This window comes from Tachypleus tridentatus, chromosome 13 (genome assembly GCF_004210375.1).
Source record: "Tachypleus tridentatus isolate NWPU-2018 chromosome 13, ASM421037v1, whole genome shotgun sequence".
Taxonomy (NCBI): domain Eukaryota; kingdom Metazoa; phylum Arthropoda; class Merostomata; order Xiphosura; family Limulidae; genus Tachypleus; species Tachypleus tridentatus.
Window position 1 is genome coordinate 39,670,786 of NC_134837.1, and position 23,224 is coordinate 39,694,009.

At 33.4% G+C, this 23,224-nt stretch overlaps 1 protein-coding gene across 2 annotated transcripts in view; it reads left to right on the forward strand.

Moving 5' to 3' along the window:
• Positions 1 to 259: 259 nt before the first annotated feature.
• The window catches only part of LOC143239017 (contactin-5-like), a 49,620-nt gene continuing 26,655 nt past the window's right edge, over positions 260 to 23,224 (forward strand). For both annotated transcript variants that reach the window (XM_076479745.1, XM_076479747.1), the window contains exon 1: positions 260 to 427. In XM_076479745.1, the coding sequence (XP_076335860.1) occupies positions 313 to 427 (115 nt within the window). In that variant the 5' untranslated portion in view covers positions 260 to 312. The remainder of the gene's footprint in view (positions 428 to 23,224) is intronic.

A 23,224-nucleotide genomic window follows, 5' to 3' on the forward strand; every position in this document is an offset into this window, starting at 1 on the left:
TGGGAAAAGGATTGAGTTTTCAATGTTTTTAATATGTTATAAGTATAATTTATAGTAAAAGCAGTAAAATGTTTTTTTTTTGGACAAAATAAGTCAAAGTTAAACAATTTTCATACAAACGTTGCAATATCCAATATACATTTGTATGTATGTATATGATTACGTTTAACATATGTGTTTAATGTCAGTCATAAGTTTTGAAACAAAGTCTGGAAGAAGTATTGGTGATACGTGTGATTTTCTTTTATGTTTTAGAGGGGAAAAGATATTAAGAGCACCAGATTAGAATTTCAACAGTTTGAGTCATTCGAAATGTGGATAACATCGCCAGACCTAAAGCTATCTACACCAACTACAATTGGAAGAAAGTACCATGTTTATGAAGTATTGCTTTTAGTAATCGCTGCACTAAGGACAGTATATCCTGGTAAGTTTATGCTGCGTATGACGTTAGAGTCTTTGGCATGTAGTTCTTATCATACGTGTAACATCTGCTTGTTTACATTATAAGTTTTGTTTTGGCAAAAACTATTTTTGAATATTATATGTAAAATAAAGTAGTAAAAACGAGATAGTCGGTTATTTGCAAACTTTGAACAATTTATTAAAAGAAATATCTTTGAAGACATTACTGTTTAGCTTGAAATGAATATTCAAATTTTCTATTTTAATTAAGACGTTTAAAATAGCACAGTATAATTTTAAAATCGCAGGAGAATATATTTTACGTAGAATAACTTCATAAAAATATTTTATTTGATTTATTTTGAAGAAATACCCCATTTAAAAAAGAAATACAAAAATCGTTGCGGAAACAAAACAAATCCAGCAAAAGCCCAAGTTAACAAGAAAGTATGTTGATCTAGATATAATTTTGAATTAAACCTGATCAAGAATTTTAACCAACTTTTCTATCTTTTCTTCTGTCAGACTTACTCCATTGAACGGATAATACCTTTTTATAAATAAGTAGAATCTGTTGAATGATTGTGTGATTTTGAATAACATTTAAGGAAAGTTCCTTTACTTAGTTCGCTGAGAGAAAATTGTAATACAATCGACCAAAGATCTAGCTGACTAAAAGAGAATTTCAATAAAATTTGCTAAAAACCCAAATGTTTAAGGAATAACTGTAGTAAAATTGTCAGTCATGCGACATTGACATCTAGATTATCCTTACACCATCTTTTATTTACAATCATACGACACTTACATCTAGATTATCCTTACACCATTTTTTATCTGCAATCATACAACACTGGCAGCTAGATTATCCTTACGCCGTCTTTTATCTGCAATCATACGACACTGGCATATAGATTATTCTTACATCATCTTTTATTTACAATCATACAACACTGACATCTGGAAGAAAATAATTTTTTGTAAAACCCACTAAAAATCCAGCTTTAGTAAGATTCACTAAATACCATTATTGTTATGAATATATTTTAATAAAATCAATTAGGGATTCATTTTGTTATGTTTACAATTAAGCACAAAGCTTCACAATAGAATATCTGTGCTTTGCCTCCCCCATAGGTATCGAAATCCGATTTCCAGCGTTGTAAGTTCGCCATTTTTTCTTATGAAATAAGTTTAGTAAATAGCAATAAAACCCCAGATGATGTTGTCAGGATATTTAAAAAGGTCTACATGGAAACCATACAGCTGATTGTGAAAGAGTTTGACAAGAATCTATAAAAGACTCAGAGGGTTTGGTGAGAATTCTAGTCAAATCCAGAAGATTCGTGGCTCAAAAAGGATATTGATATTTAATTTATCATTACACCATCCTTTATCTGCAGTCATAAGATACTGACGTCTATGTTTGAATATTTATCAGTATGCGAAACACAGTCGTTTCTCCATTTACCTAATGTATAATAAAACAGTATACTCTAGTCTTCCAAGCCTCGGACAATTGCTATCTCGTCACGGCCACACTCGCTTAGTTCATGTGGTCAACGACCTCGCAGAATGTAAGAAAAATCGACGAATATATTAAGGACTAAGTTGAACGTTCATTCACAATAAAAGCGTTAGTTGTTCTTATATTACTAGTCTGTATCTTAGAACGGCCCTCTGAGAGGTTTTTATGAATTATTTCAATGCCATGGTTGGTGATCATCTATTTCTTTCATATGAAACCACAATACTGTGTTACGATCAGTTTTCACACATCGCGTATAAACTGACTTCAGTCAACTTCAACGGTCTCTGAAAGTACGTGAAGTCTCACATAACCTTTCCTATTATACATTGAGACCTCCCCAGAAAAAGAAAATATAAACCAAAATAAAACTCGCTAATATAGATTTGAGCTTATACAGTACTTTAGCATACTGAGATACTCGGGAAAATTTTTTTGCATTCACCAAAACCTCTCATTTGTTAGAATCCTATAGTATTAAATGATGTATTGTTAACCCTATAACTAAATAGCCATTAAAAACAGTTTAGTTGTTAAACATAGAAACGTTTTAATGTCCACTAGAAGCCTGGACTGGAAATTTAAAGTATACAGGATACTATGGCTCTTCTTCTTTGAATGTGGCCCAAACAAGAAAAAAAAAACGAAAATTCGTAAATCCTACAATTTTTATTTTTAGTAACATGAAGTATAAATAGGAATGTTTCTGTTGATTAACACGTTTTATTTTTATGTAGAAATGTGATAAACAAATTATTTCTGTCGTTATTTTGTCTCCTACGACTGAACCAGACCGTTCCTCTAACAAAAGTAAAATATAATTTAAACTACTGAAATATCTAGTTAAAGCCTTCTTTTTTTTCTACCCATGAACAACTGTTTTTATTCTTGGCTTTGATCCTTTGTTTTTTCTAGAAAAATATATTCAAAATGGAAAAAAAACACACATCATCTTTTACTTATATATTGAACACTAGAAAATTGTTATATGATTGCCAGTCCAAGTAGCACACTGAAAATAAGAGAATGTAAAGATACCCGAATTATAAAATGAATATTATAAGCTCTGAAGGGAAGCGAATACATAAATTAGAAAGGGAAATCTGTTTCAGAAAAGGAGACAAACAAAAACACAAAAACGTGTACAAGTAATAAAAACAATAATGCACAGAAAGGGAATTAAAACTTACAGGTCAGTTAAAGCAGCACAAAAAGATACACACGAAGTAAAAGGTTTACAGCAATCCGCACATTTAATATAAGGAATATAATTATTGAAATATTAGGCTGCAATCAAAAGCATATATAAATTTGTAAGTCTGTTAAGGAATGTTGAACGGTTAGTAGAGTAAATCGAAAGATGTTAATGATATGTGGAGTGCAAAGATAACAATCTGTGATGACAGTGTGAACATTTATGTCTTCAGGATTAGCCACGTTGTGTTTTTTTTTTTAATCAGGAACAAGTCATTAATCAGGCTGGTTGAAGTGTTTGTAAACAGGAAAATTTTGTTACGTACTAAAGAAAGATATGTGATTATTTCAGTGTTTTTCTAAGAATGGTTTGGATAGTGTCAGTGGCTAAGCAGTTGGCATATTTGTCAATTTTACATTTATCAAAAAAGGTAACTGATAAGTTTGGCATCTTTAGCTATTGAAAGAATGGTAACTAACCCTTAAAGAAATGGCGCTGTTAACTTTGGTATGTACAAGAACTGAAGTATTTAAGTATCTTTGTTTCTCGGAAGGGAACAATGCAAACTTTGGGGGAAAAAAAAAAAACTTTTTAATCTGTAGAAGAACACAATAACTTCGAAAAATACCAGTTGGTTCTTCAGTTTAGGATGATAGATAATGATGAGAGGAATAAGGCTAGATTCTGTCTCTTTAAGCCTAACTTTATGATTTCCCTCAATTACGGTTGAATTCTTCAATGTATGTTTTGTAGTTGTTGTTTTGAGAGCGGATTTTTGTTTTTATTCCGAGCGCTTGACAATAGCTTCATTCAGTGCTAGTGACGACACACTTAATTTTGTTTGTTTTTCTTGTTAAGCGCAAAATTGTACAATGGACCATCTGTGCTGTGCCCACGACGGGTATCGAAAACCGGTTTCCGGCATTGTAGGTCCGATAAAAACTAGCAAGTAATAGTTCTTCGATTTCCAAGTGGGACTTGTCCAGTAAGTGTCATATAAATGTCCCAAAACGTGTAGAAAAACAAAACAAAAACGTTTGTCATGTTTATAAAACAAAAACACAACCAGATATGTTTCACAAAAATGATCAGAACCTAAACGCTTTTATATTTATCAGCTACTTAACGAGCTATTGGTTTGTTTTAATACCACCTACTCCCAGTGATATCCACGTAATTCATGTGTGTGTGTTTTCTTAGAGCAAAGCCAAGATCGAATCCCTGATTTTAGAGTTGTAAATCCGTATACTTATCGCTCTACCAGGGGGGGACGTAATTCATACTCTGACTAATTTAATGTTTTTGTCTATTACACTTGATATAGAAAACTGGCCCATCACTTACGTGAAATTACACATTTTCTAAGTAAAATACACAGGGATTTCCAATAGTAATAAATGAAATTAATTATAATATCAATATATTATTTATTTTATATTTTATGTTATCTAGATGGTATTGGGTACGAAAGTCCTGAACTGCAAGGTGAAAAACATAATTTTCGAGATCTAAGATATAATAAGTTCTAAGTATTAGTGCATAAAACATGAGGTTATTATCTTCTACGTATTGGCCCGGGTCGCGTGTTCGAATTCCCGTTGCACCAAACATGCTCGCCCTTTAAGCCGTGGGGGTATTATAACGTGACGGTAAATCCCACTATTCGTTGGTAAAGCAATAGCCCAAGAGTTGGCGTTGGGTGATGATGATTAGCTGCCTTGCCCCTAGTCTTACACTGCTTAGTTAGGGACAGCTAGCGCAGATAACCCTCTTGTAGCTTTGCGCGGAATTAATAAACAAACACACAAATCTTCGTATTAGTGTATAAAACATGAAGTTATCTTTCCTCATGTGCGACGGGGATTCGAACCCGCGACCCTCAGATTACAAGTCGAACGCCTTAACTCACCTGGCCATGCCGGGCCGGATACACTTGGACCAGATCAAAAACACAAAGCAAATCTTCCAAGATTCGGAAACAATATCTCATTATCAGTTCTTATTTATGTTAAGCGTTTTTTTTTCAATCTGATAAGTTGGTTAAGGATTATTCTGTTTGTATATGAATGTTTTGCAGTTAACGAGCTAACATGCCTGCAGTTAATTACAAATTATTTGTTTTAGATATGTTTCAAGAAGAAATACAGTTTACGAAATACTGTTTTGTAATATATTATTGGATTTTATAGTTCCACGCAAGAATAATTAACAGTTGAGCCACCCGCTTCACATTACTGTAGTTAAACCGTCTTCGTAAGTGGCTTTTATTAAAAAATATATATTTTCTGTAAGAAGTGTATACCTAAAGTTATGGAAGATCTTTCTTATTAAATGGCTCTATAGATATGAAATAATTAAAAACTAAAAGCATAATTTATATATTTCTTCAGTGCTAGTAAACAAATTTAGAGTATTTTTTATATTCTTCTTGATGTTTTATGGAACAGTTAAGCGTGTGCAGAAGAAATATAAAATGTAGAATAAGTCATGTTGTTCAGTTTATTCTTCATTAGTGAGTTACAAACATTTGATACTGTCTCAAAAGCATTTTCTGAGGTTAATTAAGAAGTCTAACTTGTATACATATAATCAGTTTCTCATTATAATGACTTTACATCTAAGTGCACATTTAACAAACTGACAGAAGTAATTACTAGGCCATTAGTCGACCACGATAAGGTGGTAACTTAAAAGACACAAGATATTAATTATACTTGTCATAAGACATTGGTATTAGGCCTATTATATTCTTAACACGACTTTCTTTTTCTAATTCCATGAAGATTTTCAAGAATCAGATAAGTATTTAACACTAGTAATATTATTCATGGTAACATAAAAATGGTCTCTATTCTGGGAAGCTAAAATTCGAAAACAATAATTTAATTATTGAGTAAGTATCTTCCACTATCTAAGCCAAAAGATAAAATTTCATTTATAATTCCAGTAATATAATATTGTATACCTGAACGTTTTTAAATTTATGTTATATTGATATTTAGAATATTCATTTGTTTACTCTGATTAACTACAAAGCTACACAATGGGCTATCCGTGCCTTGCTAACCACGCGTTTCGAAACCAAATTTTTAATGCTACGAGTTTACAAAACTACTGATGAACCACTAAAGGAATGAGGACTTTTTCTCTTTTTTTATAGTAAACGTTGCACAAAAACTGTGGTAGTGGTAAACAAAAAACTAAAGTATAGCTTTTACATTTGTACTATAAGTTGCAACTGAGCGCCATTAAATAAGCAGACTGTTTAAAAAAAAGAAACGAAAAAGGCTTTATATATTTTCCAGTATGCTGACACACTGCGCGTTGGAAATGTTTCATAGGTGGCTACGTTTTATAAATATAAGATTGTTGTTCTCATTCTGTCAGTTGTCGTGTGTGGGGCTTTCAAAAAGTAAACCTTATAAATCTCTATGTGTGGGTCTACAAAAAACAACAAAGAAACTTATGTCAATAAGTATTACGTCAATACGTAAAACCCTTCTGACAGTAGGTCTATTAACAGAAAGAAGCTTTTATCATTTGAGACAATATAAAATGAAGCCAGTAAAAGTTAAAAGTTTGTTTTAAGTATCGATGTCGGTTTTACTGACCAATAACACATTCTAAAAGTACACTATTTTTCTTTGTATTGTTTGCTAGATTCAATTACAGTCTACGATTGTTGTTTTTTTCCCGAGTGTCAGGTCTCTATTTTTTTTTTTTATCTTTCTTAACACTCCAGAGATTAATTTAGATCTTCAGGTTACCAAGCAATTTTCTTTTCTGTTCACCATCTAAAGTGTCATTGTATTGTAGCGGACGTATAAACACACGCGCTTTGGACTGTTCTTTGACACATCGTGACAGACTGGACTTAGATGTTAAGATGTGTCTTGTACGTAGTTATTTTCAAAGTGAACAAATACTTGTACTTTTCTGTAGCTGAGCTAACTATATCCCTTTATATGGGTATTGCTTTTATATCACGATAAACACAATTACTAAATTTTGTTTCAAACGGGTTAAATTAATTTACATAGCTGATTATACAAACGAAAAACTGGAATCGATTAAAATTAATGAGAATCAATTAATTAATAGACTAATAAAAACTTTTAATGCAACCTAACAAAATAACAGTATTTTGTTCTGTTACAATAGCTTCTATTGTAATGCAATAAAATAAGAGGAATATCATTTCAATAACATAAAAAACACACCAAAAACTCCAGCTACATATTATTGGTTTAGTTTTATAAACAGACCACAGCCGTACTTCAATAACGTTTTAAATATGTCATGTGTCGTTCTCACAAATTTAAAACTAACATATATCGTATGTTTTTATTACAACTGTGTATCTTAGATCTGCAATGTGTCTTTATCACAAATATAAATTCTAAATCTATCGTGTGTTTTAATCACAAATGTAAATTTTACATCTGCTATGTGTCGTTATCACAAATGTAAATCTTTGATGTGTCATGTGTCGTTATTACAAAAATAAATTTTACGTCTGCCGTGTGTCGTGATCACAAATGTGCATGTTTACGTTTTGAACAAAAACATCTTTATGAAATAACATCAAATGATAAACAAAAACGTACATTTCTGGATTTTTAAAAAAATTAGACTTTGTTCTATTTACGACGTTTATTCTACTACGTGCAAAAAGTATTTTTTTGCAATTTACTTAATATGTTCCGTTTAACAGAAGCTGTTGTATTTACCGGTTTTATCCTCCGCATTCTTTCCACAATGTCACACATAGCTATGAGAATCAAAGCAGTCAATATTTGTTTTATGTTCGCATCTATGAGAGCGAAAGTAAATATATTTTTTATTCGTACCTATGAGATCGAAAACAGTCAATATATTTTTATATTAGTAGCTATTGGACCAAAGTAGTCAATACAGTTTTCATATTTTATTTAAAGTATCTTTGCAGTACTTTACATACAAGCCAAGACAGAAATATTTCATCTTTAGGCTTTTGCTTCTTATATCACAATATAATAGAGCAACAAAATATAATTAGGGATAGATCTAGAACATTGGTTTTAAAAATATCTATATTTTAACATCACCTCCTTAAACTTCACACATCACCGAAACAGAAGGTTTTAATTTTTTAGGGTCAATGTGCTTTAATAACGAAAAGTAAAATGAATTTAAAATCATTTTATTTATTTTTGGCCCGGCATGGCCAGGTGGGTTAAGGCGTTCGACTCGTAATCTGAGGGTCGCGGGTTCGAATCCCGGTCGCACCAAACCAGCTCGCCCTTTCAACCGTGAGGGTGTTATTATGTTACGGTCAATCCCACTATTCGTTGGTAAAAGAGTAGTCCAAGAGTTGGCGGTGGGTAATGATGACTAGCTGCCTTCCCTCTAGTCTTACACTGCTAAATTAGGGACGGATAGCGCAGATAGCTCTTGAGTAGCTTTGTGCGAAATTCAAAAAAGCAAACAAACTCTATTTATTTTTACAAATCAAATATTTGGTTCCGCTTTCTTGTGCATTAAACACGAAAGATTCCACAAGCCCCTATTGTAAGTATACAATATGTGCTTATTCATAAGTTTAATTATTTAATGTACGTTTTGTTTGGTGTCTAGCAGATATTACCATATGTCTTTTTATTCAAAATTCACTGAAATTTGTGTTTTTCTTAGACCTAAAATATTACTGACGTTGATATAGTTATACGGAATAAACTTGTGTTGTATTTTTTTTACTGTTTTAAACTATATAAGATTGAAAACAACGATACTTGTGGTTTGATAGATAGTGATACTTGTCCCCACGGGTATTAAAACTCAGATTCTAGCGTTTTAAGTCCGCAGACATACTGTGTCACTAGGGGGGAGGGCAAGAGAGAAAGGAACTTACCAATTGTGCCAGTCGCTAACCTGACCTTTGGGTTCTTTTTCTGACCTCATAGTGGAAATTGACTGTCAACTTTACAGTGAACTCGTGGTCTGAAGTATTCAGAGAGAATTATTTTGCAACAACGAAATCCGAACCAGAATTTCTTTAAATTTCAATCCAAGCAGTTCGACCAATAGAACTCAAAAGGCCGAAGAAAGATAAATATCAAATTGGTTTATATTCTGTGAAGTACAACTTGCCCTTCTACATTTTACTTAACTTTAAAATAAAGAGAATATTTAATTTATATTATTATATTGATTGAACAATTTATGGCTTCATAGATCGTGTCCTTATTAAGTAGAGCCGGGCGTGACCTAGTGGTAAATGTGCCCAAGCTGTTAATAGAAATATTAATAGTTCGTACTCATTGAAAAAAAAAACACACTGTGTACCTTGCGGTTGAGGTTACACGATAGGAATGATTATTTAATTATAAAAGAGCAGCGCAAAATGTGCAGCAGGTGTGTTCTGAAAAAAATCTACTTCCTCTCTATTCCATTAGATCAAAATTAGCAAAGACCGAACGCAGACAGCTCTTATGTAGCTTTATCGGAGATTCCGAAACAAACCTTCAAATATGCTTTCTCCGATTCAATGCACAAGTGCTAAGGAAAGTCAGTGTGACAAACATTAGTTAATCATACTAAACACAGTGTGTCCAAAGGGTATAGTACATGTAATAATTTTTACTGTGTACGTGTTTTTGTTTTAAGAAAATGCTCTAAACTCAAGCCAAGGAAGTGAATTAAATATGAAATGCACATATGTGAGTCTGCTATAAGGTAGTGTGCATTTTGCATTAGGTGAGACTCCGTCCATCAGTGTATCACACAAGCTACGTTAGACATTGTGCTTTAAGCACAATAAAAAGCACACGTAAAAGGAATATCATTCAGAGACGGGTCCAGCATGGCCAAGCGTGTTAAGGCGTTCGACTCGTAATCCGAGGGTCGCGGGTTCGAATTCCCATCACATCAATCACGCTGGCCCTTTCAGCCTGGGAGCGTTATAATGTGATGGCCAATCCCACTATTCGTTGGTAAAAGAGTAGTCCAAGAGTTGATGGTGGGTGTTGATGACTAGCTGCCTTCCCTCTAGTCCTACACTGCTAAATTAGGGACGGCTATCCCTCGTGTAGCTTTGCGCGAAATTCACAAACAAATATTAAATATTTGTGAGAAAAGGGGAGAAGCTTAGTAAATGTAACAGCTTCTGTTAAACAGGTCACGTTAAGTGAGATATAGAACTGTCCCTTTTGTGTGTAGTAGTCGATACTTAGTATGTCTGAAAGCTCTACTTTCTACTTTCAGTCCAAACTTAGAAATGTTACTGTTGGTCAATAATATTCGCGTAAAATGAAGAAATAATGTTTGTGATAATGAGATAACGGTAAAATATAAATTATCCTAAAAACATGTCTTATATGGTTATTATTATACAAGTGAAAATAAAAAACTAAAGACTTTAAATAAAATGTGGTTTAATCTATGAAACTACACAAACATCTCCTGTAGTGTCTATTTAATCCCTAGTTTACAAGGACGTAGAAATTAATTGTGTATTTGGTTAGGCATCAAAAACTAATTAAACGCCTCAGTTTTCTATAGTTAAGACTAATAGCCACTGATGGGGAGTAGATTGAAATTAATTTGTTTGAGAAAGTTTGGTTTATTTTCTTTCGAATTTCGTGGAAAGCTACCGAGGGCTATCTGCGGTGGTCGTCTCTAATTTTGCAGACCAGACGGAAGGCGGCTACTCATCACCACCTATCGACAACACTTGAGCTTCTCTTTTACTAACGAATAGTGGGATTGAACGTCACATTATTTCGTCCCCACGGCTGAAAGGTTGAGCATGTTCGGTGTGACGGAGGTTTGAACCCGCGACCCTCAGATTACAAGTCGAGCGCCTTAATCACCTGGCTATGTTTAGGAAAGTTTGTAAGGTAAACATTTTTTCGCATATTATTCCACGGACAATTTCTTCTTGTTTTTCACAATGGTTATGGAATGAACCATATTTCATTCAAATTTCTTTACGTCACCTGCATTGTCTATGTGGTTCTTGTAGCATGAAAACACCAAACTCTATGGGTTTAGCCTGCTGTCCTTACAGTGTTGGAACTCTTCATCTTCTGAGAATACAAACGGTGTAAGTTACAGTAATATATTTATTAAATCACTATCATAACAACTTACTCCGTAACTTATATATCATTATTGTAAAACTTTGTAACACGTCCTTTGGGAAATTGCTGTATTAAGCTAACTAAAGCCAACATATGTACTGCTTGAACGAATGGAAGATTGAGAAATTCCGACAATAACTTTCTTTGCGATTGGTTAACTGGAACGAGTCAGGAACTTGAAACAAAGAACATATATATAAAGCTAGTCTTGTATAGAGCGGTGTAGTATTTATTATACGAATGACAAGACTCGTTAAAATATAACAACTAGTTTATTTGTTTGTTTCGAATTTCACGCAAAGCTACACAAAGCTGCCCCAGCTGTTCCTAATTTAGCAGTGTAAGACTAGACGGAAGACAGCTAGTCATCACCACTCACCGCCAACTCTTGGGCTACTCTTTTATCAACGAATAGTGGGATTGAGAGTCACATTGTAACCCTCCCACAGCTGAAAGGGCGAGCATGTTTGGTGCGATGGGGATTCAAACCCGCGACCCTCAGATTACAAGCCGAACGCCTTAACCCACCTGGCCATGTCGGGCCATAACAAATAGTATTGTTCTAAAAAGTACTTATTTCGTAAACTTCCTTTTCATTTGTACTATATTATCTTCCCTCCTTGTGTCGAATGGGACTTTTACATACCCTTTCCGAAACGGATCAGTTTTCGGTAGCATCGCAGTCTTTATGTTACACTAAACAGTTTCAAAGTCCAGTTCTGACAGATACCATTATATCGTGACTTTATATTAATTATGGTTGTCACGTGATTTGTTGAATTCCCTGTTCAAAACCGTTTAAATATAACTTAGTCTTCTGTGTGTATATATTTATTTATCTGTATATAATATAAACTAGTTTTAATACTATTTCCTATTACCGCCATGCAATAACAGAATGTGTTGATTTTGGTGTTGATTTAACCACCAGTTTTAAAATGTTATTTTGTATGTCCTTCCTCCCCAGTGGCACAGCGGCATGTCTGTAGGCTTACATCGCTAGAATTCGGATTTCGATACCCATGTTCGCGGAGGACAGATTTTCATGTAGCTTTGTACTTAATTACGAACAAATATGGTTTGCTTATTTCACATTATTTAGTTTACTGGTCTGAAATACACCTTTCTGCGTTTTCCACAATCTATAAAACAAGTTTTTAAAAGTACTTTTAACAATAAAATTCTTTCTGTCACTTTGAGACGTCGAGATTGTTTCAAGTATCCTAAGAAATTCGTGCATATATTATCAAGGCATAATAAGGGAATACCTCTAAAATGTCTCTGATTCAAAATATATTAGCTTTGAAACCATTTTATGTGAGACTTCATTTCCAAACTGCTTTTGTAATGATAATTTAAATTCAGCCCCAGCATTAAGAATCTCTTTTAATGTCTGTTAGTGTCGTTTTTAAAGGCATCTTCGTGATAAAAAGATATTGTGGCTTCTTTTCTGAGAGAGACATCTATACACTCGCAAGACTATAAAAATACTTAGGAGCTTTCAAATAAAGACCAAATAGAATGTGTAGGCGAGTTCATTATTTTACGTTTTCTTGTCGCTTCTTCGCCTCTTCTGGAACACAGTTGTAGAAAGATTATCTAGTTGTCTATCTTCAAGGTTTGATAATATTACAAAAAAACAGTTTATTTTACTAAATGATAAAGAAGAATTACTAAAGATAATGTAAAAAAAAGGTTTTTTACTTGGTATTTCAAAACTTAAAGTGAAAACATAAACACTAAACTATTCCTCAATGCTGATTTACATAAAGATTACGGCCCGGCATGGCCAGGTGGTTAGGGCACTCGACTCGTAATCTGAGGGTCGCAGGTTCGAATCCTGTTCACATGCTCGCTCTTTCAGCCGTAGGAGAGTTATAATGTGACGGCCAATCCCACTATTCGTTGGTAAAAGAGTAGCCCAAGAATTGGCGGTGGGTGGTGATGACTAGCTGCCTTCCCTCTTGCCTTACACCGCTAAATTAGGATCGGCTAGTGCAGATAACCCTCGTTTAGCTTTGCGAGAAATTCTAAACAAACAAACAAACATACATTCGTTTCGGTTGCCGTAAAATTGTGTTTCATACTTCAGGTTCTTGGTGTATTAAAGGATAGATCTCACTGTCTTATTAAGGTACCCCAAGCATTAGCTGTGTATGCTGTTGATTATATGTTTTTCCTTTAATCAATTAGTTTAAAATTAGAGATGGTTAACACTGCTTCTCCTTGCATAGCTTGCATAAATGTTCAGAAACAAATAGTTAGCTTAGTATAAATGTCTTTATTCACACATCAGTTTATTCCTTCCTATTTACCCATTTTCTTTTTTCTTGTTATATCTAGTTAAGTCCAAAACAACCCATACCTCCTGTTAAAACAGGTACTTTAACTACCTCTTCTGTTATAAATACCCATTTCTTTCTATTCAAACTTTATTTTCTGCTATCTTGACTACATTTTCTGACAGAGACGAACGCTCGAATTTTCTCAAGACTTTTCGTGAAAACAGGAAGCACCGATTCAGTCAGATAAGCATATACATTACTTTTGTGTATATTTCTCTAGTCCCATTATATCTTTCCACAAATTTCTCTCAGTGGCACAGAGGCATGTCTGCAGATTTGCAACGCTAAAATTATGGTTTCGATGCACGTGATGGGCAGTGCATAGACAGCCCATTGTGTAGTTTTGTGCTTAATTACAAACAACAACAGTTTTCCACAAATTCGATGTAGCCTGTGTTTGAAATATTCGTGAGGAGACACTTCGCTGGTTTGAAACTTACACAGTTTTCCTTAGGAGACTTTTAAAGATATCGGAATTTGAGGAAATGTTCCTACTTTTCTACCTGAGTGATTCCACGTAAAATACGTCATAAAACGCTAAATATTCCAAACAAAATGTTACTCTTAATTTGCAAAAAATGTTTAACCAGTTCATTATATTTCCTTAAACGTCAGCAAGGTTTTGCTTAGATATGGCGAAACAAAGTGTTGTTTTTGTTGTTGTCGAAGGTTAAGAAAATTTTGTTATAACCAAACGTGTATTGTAAAAAGAACTCTGACCGCACAATAAATATACTTTACTATTTCTAATAACTATATAATAAGTAATAAACTTTACGTGGATATTATAAAATTTGCACCGTAGTTTGAAGAGATCATTTTCTGTTTTCAATTTAATAATTGTTGATAACTTAGCAATTATATTTAAAACAATTACATCGGCCCATATGCTAACATAGTTTCTTGGTTTAATAGCTTATTACTGAAATTTAAACAATAACTAAAAAGAAAGTTTAACAAAGCTTTACAGTTGAGATGCTAACGACGTTAATAAACTACAAGGCTGATGGATTTGCTAACTCTATTAATATGCAATTATTCTTGTGTTAGAGACACGGAAGAGAATAACTTGACACTTTCCTAACCACGCTTGACGTATAAAGACAAAGAACAAAAGAAAAGCAAAGATTTATTCCTTAGTTTTTTATGGACTGCTTTATATTACTTTCAAATATATAATAGTTGTAGTAAAACTATACTGTGCAAGGCAGTGTTCGCTGAAGTTCCCCTTTGTTATACTTAAACTCTGGCCAGGTGGTTAAGGCACTCGACTCGTAGGCTGAGGATTGCAGGTTCTAATCCTCGTCGTACAAAACATGCTCGCCCTTTCAGTCGTGGGAGCGTTATTATGTGACGGTCAATCCCATTATTCGTTGGTAAAAGAGTAGTCCGAGAGTTGGCGGTGGGTGTTGATGACTAGCTGCCCTATTTTTAGTCTTACACTACTAAATTATGGACGGCTAGCGCAGCTAGCCCTCGTGTAGTTTTGCGCGAAATTAAAAAACAAACAAACAAACAATATTATAGGTTACTTTATAATACGTATTACGATTTGAAATAGCCTTAAACTGAGTTACATGGTAATTTAAAATTACAAGTCATTGTTTGTTTGTTTAGAATTAAACAAAAACTACACAATGAGTTATCTGCGCTCTAACCACAGGTATCAAAACCTTGTTTTTAACGGTGTAAGTCCGCAAACATATAGCTGTGCCACTAGGGAGCTAGACGTCAATATGTGTCACATTTAAGGTATTTTCCAACAAGATTGATACACACAATTTACTTTCTTAATACATACTTATTTTAATACACAAACAACAATACAATTTATAGTAACAGTTATGACAAGTGATCATTACAAATAATGATTTATACATATGAAACTTTCACAAAATTACAAACAATATTGAATCTTCTTTCTGGTCTATTTTATCGATGGTTTACGATCAGCGAATTTAATTTCGTGTTGATATAGGTACAATTTACTTAATGGGGAGCTAGCTAGCTCTTCGCTGACCACATGCCGATTATAAGCCAAGTTCTTCACCGATGAAGGTATGTAACGTTTTCGTAAAAATACTAACGTCCGATGTTAATCTGCTGAAGTTAAACAGTTTGTTTCTAAATCTATGAACATTCCTGGTCAAATATCTGAAGTTTCAGGTTAATAAGCGTTTATCACAATTATAGCTTTCGAGGTTACCTTTTTTAAAAGCGTTAGGCGAATTTCTAGAAATTTTAGTTATCGCAACAATACTGACGATACGCTAATGCTCTCGTAGAATATTTATTGTTGATGTTTACACTCAAATATATTCTACACATTTAGTGAATAGGCAGGAATTTCGCGATACAAATTTAGCAGTGTAATTAACATGCATTTTAAAATATATATTTTACTGAAATAAACAGCGATCTTAAAATAAATATATAACAATAAATCCATTACAACTAAAATTCATTTCTCCCATAGCAGCACTTTGAAACAGTTATAAGTTGTGGATCGTCAAAGAAAAAAAAATATCCCAAAGATGATCTTTCGAATAATCAGTCTTTGTTATATATATTGGTGGTACCATAGTTCGAAAGTGATTAGTACCCGAAATATTTTATGAAATCACGATGTGGTCAAGAAAGGCATTGAGATATTTAGGTTTCTCAGTGCATAATCTCTTAAAAAATTAATTAGTTTAATAATTAGTATGTTGAACTGTGGAGTTGAGGTTTCGTTGTTTAAGTTTGGTTTTGATTTCGCGTACAGCTACACGAGGTTTATCTGCGCTAGCCGTACCTAATTTAGCAGTGTAAGACGAGAGGAAAGGCCACTCTTTTACCAACGAATAGTAAGATTGACCATCACATTATAACGCCCCCACGCCTGAAAGGGCGAGCATGTTTAATGCGACAGAGATTCGAATCCATGATCCTCGGATTACGAACCGAGTGCCTTAACCACTTGGCCATGGTATTGACTCGTGGTATTGATCTTTTTACCGTCAACACAAATTATTGCGTTCCATACTTTGTGGCTGCAGATGCGTTATAAGAGAGATGGTCAGATCCACCTATATGATTTAACAAGAGTAGCTTAAGAGTTGGCGGTGGGCAGTGTCGATTAGTTGCCTCCCCCTAATCTTTCACTTCGAAACTAGGGACAGCTAGCGCAGATAGCCCTCTTTTAGGCTTGCGAGAAATCGAACAACTAAACAATGACGGAAGCAGAAACAGTAGAAGAAAACCATGTAAAAATAATTCGAAGACTAATAGAAACCTATTTTTATGCGCTTAATTTTTCATTATGATTATTATTATTCATTTACTTTTTCTTTTGTAATACAAAGTTTTTCAATTTTTGAAAAGTCATATTTATATATAGTGTGTATGTTAGTGTTTTCTCATAGAAAAGCTACATCGGGCTATCTGCTGAGTCCACCGAGAGGAATCGAATTCCTGATTTCAGCGTTGTAAATATTTAGACTTACCGCTGTACCAGCGGGTAGATTTATATATTTTCGACACTTTGTTACTGAATTAAAGCCAAACTACTACATTGTCTGGGAATAAAAATAAGGTGTTAAAGCCAACACACAGAAAAAACACTCACCGAATGATAGAACAAACAAAACAGATATTATAAGAAAAAGAAAAGAGAAAATGTACACCGAATCTAAAATAAAATAGACATAGGAAGAAACCAATGAAGTTAGTGCACGAGGATTGGTTTGAGTTTTGCGCAAAGCTGCACGAGGGCTATCTGCGCTAACCGTCCCGAATTTAACAGTGAAAGACTGGAGAGAAGGCAGCTAGTCATCATCACCCACCGCAAACTCTTGGGCTATTCTCGTACCAACGAAAAGTGGAATTGACCGTCATATAATAACGCCCTTACGGCTTAAATGGCGAGCATGTTTGATGTGACAGGGATTCAAACCCGTCACCTTCGGATTACGAGCCGAGTGCCTCAACCACCTGGCCATGCCGGGCTTGTGCACGAAGAAAGAATAAAACTAATAGTGACAGAACTAGAACCACACGAATTTAATACCTGTGCTGAAAATAAAAACAAATGAATAGATATGAGAAACTTTGATGATGTCGTAGAAATCACAGTAAAACAAAATGGGTGAAAAACAAAGTAAAGAAGGTGTTACTTACTAACGTAACCTAGTAAGGTGGTATTAAATAAACATAGAAAAAGGAACTACAGCTCATAGTAACAAGGACTAAATTAAAATATTTTTCTAAATGAGATTTCTTCTCACGTCGTATTATTATAAAAATATGTGTGTGTAACTGCTGTTACTGTTATTGATGCGCTATAGGTTTCTATAAAGGACCCGCTTTCGAATGGTAGTTTAATTAATTTTGGTATATTTTGCAATACTTGTCACAAATGTTTTAAAGATAGCTAATTTTTTGAAATCTTTAGTTTTTGATAGTTAATCTTTACTTTTAAAGTAACTTTTTAAAACAGAAATTTTTTGAAATCTTTAGCTATCTTGCAGTATAAGACTAGATAGCCAACTCTTGCGCTACTCTTTACCAACAAATAGTATTGACCGTCATTTACTTTTAAAGTAACTTTTTAAAACAGAAATAGTTTATCTAATCTGAAGAAGACTTAGTATGATTTGTGTTATAGTTTTTAATACGCTATTATCGTGATTTTGAGATTTCTTGAAAATGAACACATTAAGTATGAGAATCATACTAGAAACGTAAAGTGTTAATTTTTTCAACAAGGTTTAAATGGGTTTTCCAATTCAAGTTGACAGCTCAGATTCATATTAAGAACAGAAATTGATTTTTCTTCCATTTTATCAATACATCTTTGGTGAGAGTTGAAATCAGATATGAGGTTTCCGATAATTATACATTTAATATAAAAAATTGCTCTGTTAAGACATTAATATATGACATTTAAAAATCCTTTTCATGTGAATGATATAGAGAAGAGCTTACATTATATTTAATAGAATTAGTTAGAATGATGGTTATCGATGCAAAATATGAACGATTTTTTAATCTATCTGTCTGAGAAACGTGAGCATTAATTAAAAGATTCTTAACTCTGTAATTTTAAATTGCATGTGGTTATACAAGAGTTGAAATGTGTATTGAATAAATGATAAAAATAAATTAAGACTTTCACTTGAAGGCTACATAAGTGATTTATGTATCTAAACCGATTTGTCAATTTTAAAGCCTTTCCCATATGTCTTTACACCTTCATGGTGTTCAATTTCGCTTGTTTCACAGAGAGTTTCTCAATTGTAAATAGACTCTTGAGGTTTCGTTTCCAGTCGTAAATTAATTAATTTTGCTTTTTCCACTGTCAGACGACGGCAGTGCTCATATGTTACTTCCACTTTCTCCCGCGTGGATGATGTTCATCGAATCAAACATGTAATGGGCGTTCCGTTTTACCTCTATACTCGTGAACAGCCACAAGTCGTTCAGTACAGTATATTCTTAATATGTGTTACTGAGATTTGTTATCTTACAGTCAAAGTTGTAATTGACACAGACTCATTGGTAACGTCAGAAATGTTTGGGACAATTTTTCAACGAGTCCTAATACAAACTCTCAGGAACATTTTCTGAAAAAAACAACAACTTGAAATGTAAAAAAAACAAAGTTAATTGATCAAAAGTATTATTAGAGAGAAACAAAATCAATGTGGGTTTAAAAACGTAATAAATGAAGATAAATATATATCTAACGAATCTTGGTTTTAGTCTCTACATTTTATAGAGAAATACAATTATGTATATCTATAATAATAAAAGCGCGAGTCTCTGTGTGTGACGACTACAACTCTAAGAGGAAAGAAGCTAGAAACCTGACATTTTGCACACATACTAAATGGACACTGAGGTTGTGCATCTGATATTATTACTTATTCATGTGCGTGCGCACGAACGCGTGAGAATCTTTATGTGGGATAAGCAAAGGAAAATCACATAAGAAAGAATGTGTGACTGCCACAACACCAAGAGCAAAAAACCTAGAAACTCGAAATATTGCACTCGTGAACACATGCGAGTGTACATCTTTTTAATGCGAAAAACACATATAAAAGATATGTGACTGCCATAGTTACAAGAGAAAAGAATCTAGAAACCTTAATTTTGCACCGATACTAAGTAGACCGTGAGAGTATGCACCTGGGTGCGCATATTTTTAATGAGGTAAGCTAATGAAAACCATTTATAGAAGAAGTGATTCTTTGTATTATAAATATAAATCACAAACAAACACGTTTTGTAGTTTATACATATCATACATGTACTTTCAACATACTCTTAATAATTAGAAAAAACAATTTATACTCTTAAAACAATATTAAGTTATACTTTTATTGCTAAACAACATTATATAAAAGCCATTATTGGAAAACATAGTTACAAATTGCACAGACGTTTCTATATATTAGAAGTTGATTATAATAATATAGCGTGTCAGTATGTCTATCTGCATTTTCTTTGGGAAAACAACCAATTATGTCAAACTTGAAGCACTGAACAGTTTAAAAAATGAATAGATTCTAATAAAATATGATAGAAGTTTCTGATTTTAAATATAAATGTGAAATATTTATATAATGATAACATTCTTTGATAATAAATAGTTCTTAATTTACTGTACTTTCTCTATGGCTTTTTTATGTTTTTGGATTTCTTTGTTTTGAATTTTTGCGCAAAGCTACACGAGGGCTATCAGTGCTACATTAGTAGTGTAAACCTAGAGCGAAGGCGGCTAGTAACTACTGTCCACCATCAACTCTTCAGCTACTCTTGTATCAACGAATAGTGAGATTGACCGTAACATTATAACGTCCCCAAAGCTGAAAGGGCGAACATGTTTGGTGTGACGGAGATTTGAACCCGTGACCCTCAGATTAGAAACCTAACCACCTGGCCAGGGCCGGACGTTTATATTTTTGGAAAATAAAAATGTTTGAAATATTTTTATCTGTTCTTCTATTCTACAATAGATTCAGCACACGCGCACACTGACATAGTTATCTTGAATATATCAGGGTAATATCCTGACCGACGCTGATGTATGTGTTTTTTTGTATATACACGCAAGTTTAATTTTCAGCATTTTTGGCATTTCGACTTAACTTTGATAAATAATCTTAGGTAACAATATATACATTTGTAACACACAACTTTCAAAATTTAATTTCCAAATTCACATATTTTATATTTTAAGCTAAAATAATGTATTTTAAAATTATAAATTGCTTTACAGTTTATCAAAATTTATTTTTTTAATAAATAAACAGTTTCGTTTATCTTTTGTTATGTTTTATAATTTTTCCCGACTAAGTTTTCAAATTATTATGTTACGTTTTACAATTTGGAATAATCTGAAACTGAGATAAATTTTAATTTTAATTTAGAAGTTAATTAAATGTTGATATGCATTAAATTTTTGAAATACACAGTTTTCTTTCTTAACAAATATATTTTAACATACAAACAATTATACAATTCATAATAACGGCTATTATAAATAGTTATTAAAAATAATAATTTACATACAAACTTATAAATAATATTAAGGCTTCTATCTGCTCTGTAACTGAATATTTATCGACGGTTCATCATGAGCGAATGAATTTCTAGTTGATATCGGTACAATTAGCTCAATGGCTAGCTAGCTTTCTATACTTGACTGGTCTCACGACGTTTATAAGATGTGTTTTTTTCCGACGAAGATATTTAACGTTATCATTGAAATACTAACGTCCGAAGTTAATTCATTAAAGGTAAACGGTTTGTAATTTTCGAAATCTTAAAACTTTTCTTGTCAAGTATTGGTAGCTTTATGATTAATAAGCGTTAATTAAAGCTTAGGAAGTATATAGTATGCTAACTGTACCAAACGAACAATAATATAACTGTATTTCCGCATTTTGCGATGACTACCTTTTATAATCTTTAGGCAACGTTTGGTTTGTTTTGAACTTCGCGCAAAGTTACACGAGGACTATCTGCGTTAGCCGTCCATAATTTAGTAGAGTAAAAAGCACCTAGTCATCACAACCCACCGCCAACTTTTGGGCTACTCTTTAACCAACGAATAGTGGGATTGACCGTCACATTATAACGCCTCCACGGCTGAAAGGGCAAGCATATTTGGCGTGACGGGGATTCGAACCCGCAACCCTCAGACCGGTCGAGTGCCTTAACCATTTGGTTATGCCAGGCCTTAGGCAACGTTCACGAAATTTTAGTTGGCAGCAATACACTACTGCTTACGTGAAACATTATTTGTTGACTCTTATACTGGAGAATCTTCTATAAATTTAGGAAATAGGCGGAATTCCGTAATACACTTTTAACTGTATAAGTTACATGCATTTATGAATAAATATTTCACTAAAACAAAGTAAATATACACTGTGTTACACTTTACTTTATGAACTATACTGTTTAGCTAGTAAGTCTAATAACGGCTTTTGCAAGTGATTAAAATATGTTACCTTAAAACAAACAGAACTTTTGAAAATTGGTATTATTTCATTAACTTGCATTATTTTAAATTATACAAATAAATATTTTTGTTTATAAATGTGAAAACATGCACGAGTTGATAAACCTATTAATAAATACAATACTTTGTCATGACTTAAAAACAGGTTTCAGAACAGTAAAAAATGAAATACCTGAATTGTAATAATTTTCAGACAAATATTACTTATACATTTACTAACTGTGAGAACTTTGTACGTAGATAATAACAGAAAATAGTTAATCATAACAAATAGTTAAGATTACCACTTCAACATCAGTAATTAATGTAAACAAGTACTTGAGAAAATCACAAGTCGGATTCAAAAGGCAGACTATTTCTGGTTACTAACCGAATTCACCCTTACAACTAAGTAACTTGTTAAACTAATGTAAATTCTCTAAGAAGTTATTATTGATGACGTCATTATCATTGTTTTTACAATAAATTATGCTGATACTACAAACACAATCAACAGTAATGGAAACCTACGCACGAGAATCATAAGCAACAAGTAATAGTAATTAGATGGTGTTTTCATTAGTGACACAAAATATTGTCGTATAAAAAACAAAGTAAGAATTAATAAGTTGTACAATGCGCTAGTATTGTGAGAGTACTTTCTTCAATATAGAATATTGCTAGTGGCGGCGCCAATCTGTCATCTCTGGTCTCTCAGAAATGAGAACTGAAGCAACATGGAAAGACTTGGAAGACTCTGCTGAGGAGATATGTAAGAAAGTGGGAATGCGCACTGAGACGGTGCGTCAAGGTTGACAGTGATCTGCCTCCAGACACCTGAACGAATTCATAATCACATCTAGTACTGACCAAAGAGATGAACCAACACCAGATGCCAGGATACACACATTTTATGCCATCATAGACATGAAGCTCAACGAGCTGAATAGAAGATTCTCCTCTGATGCCTGCAGTGTTCTGATGGGTGCAACTGCATTGAACCCCAAACACTCCACATTTCTGAATAAGCAGGCACTCTTAGGAATGGCAGCAAACTATGGTGTGGCAGAGGATGACCTTGCAGTGGAGGTCCACCAGTTGAACTGGCTAATTGCCAGGAAGAAAGACAAGGGGTAGGAA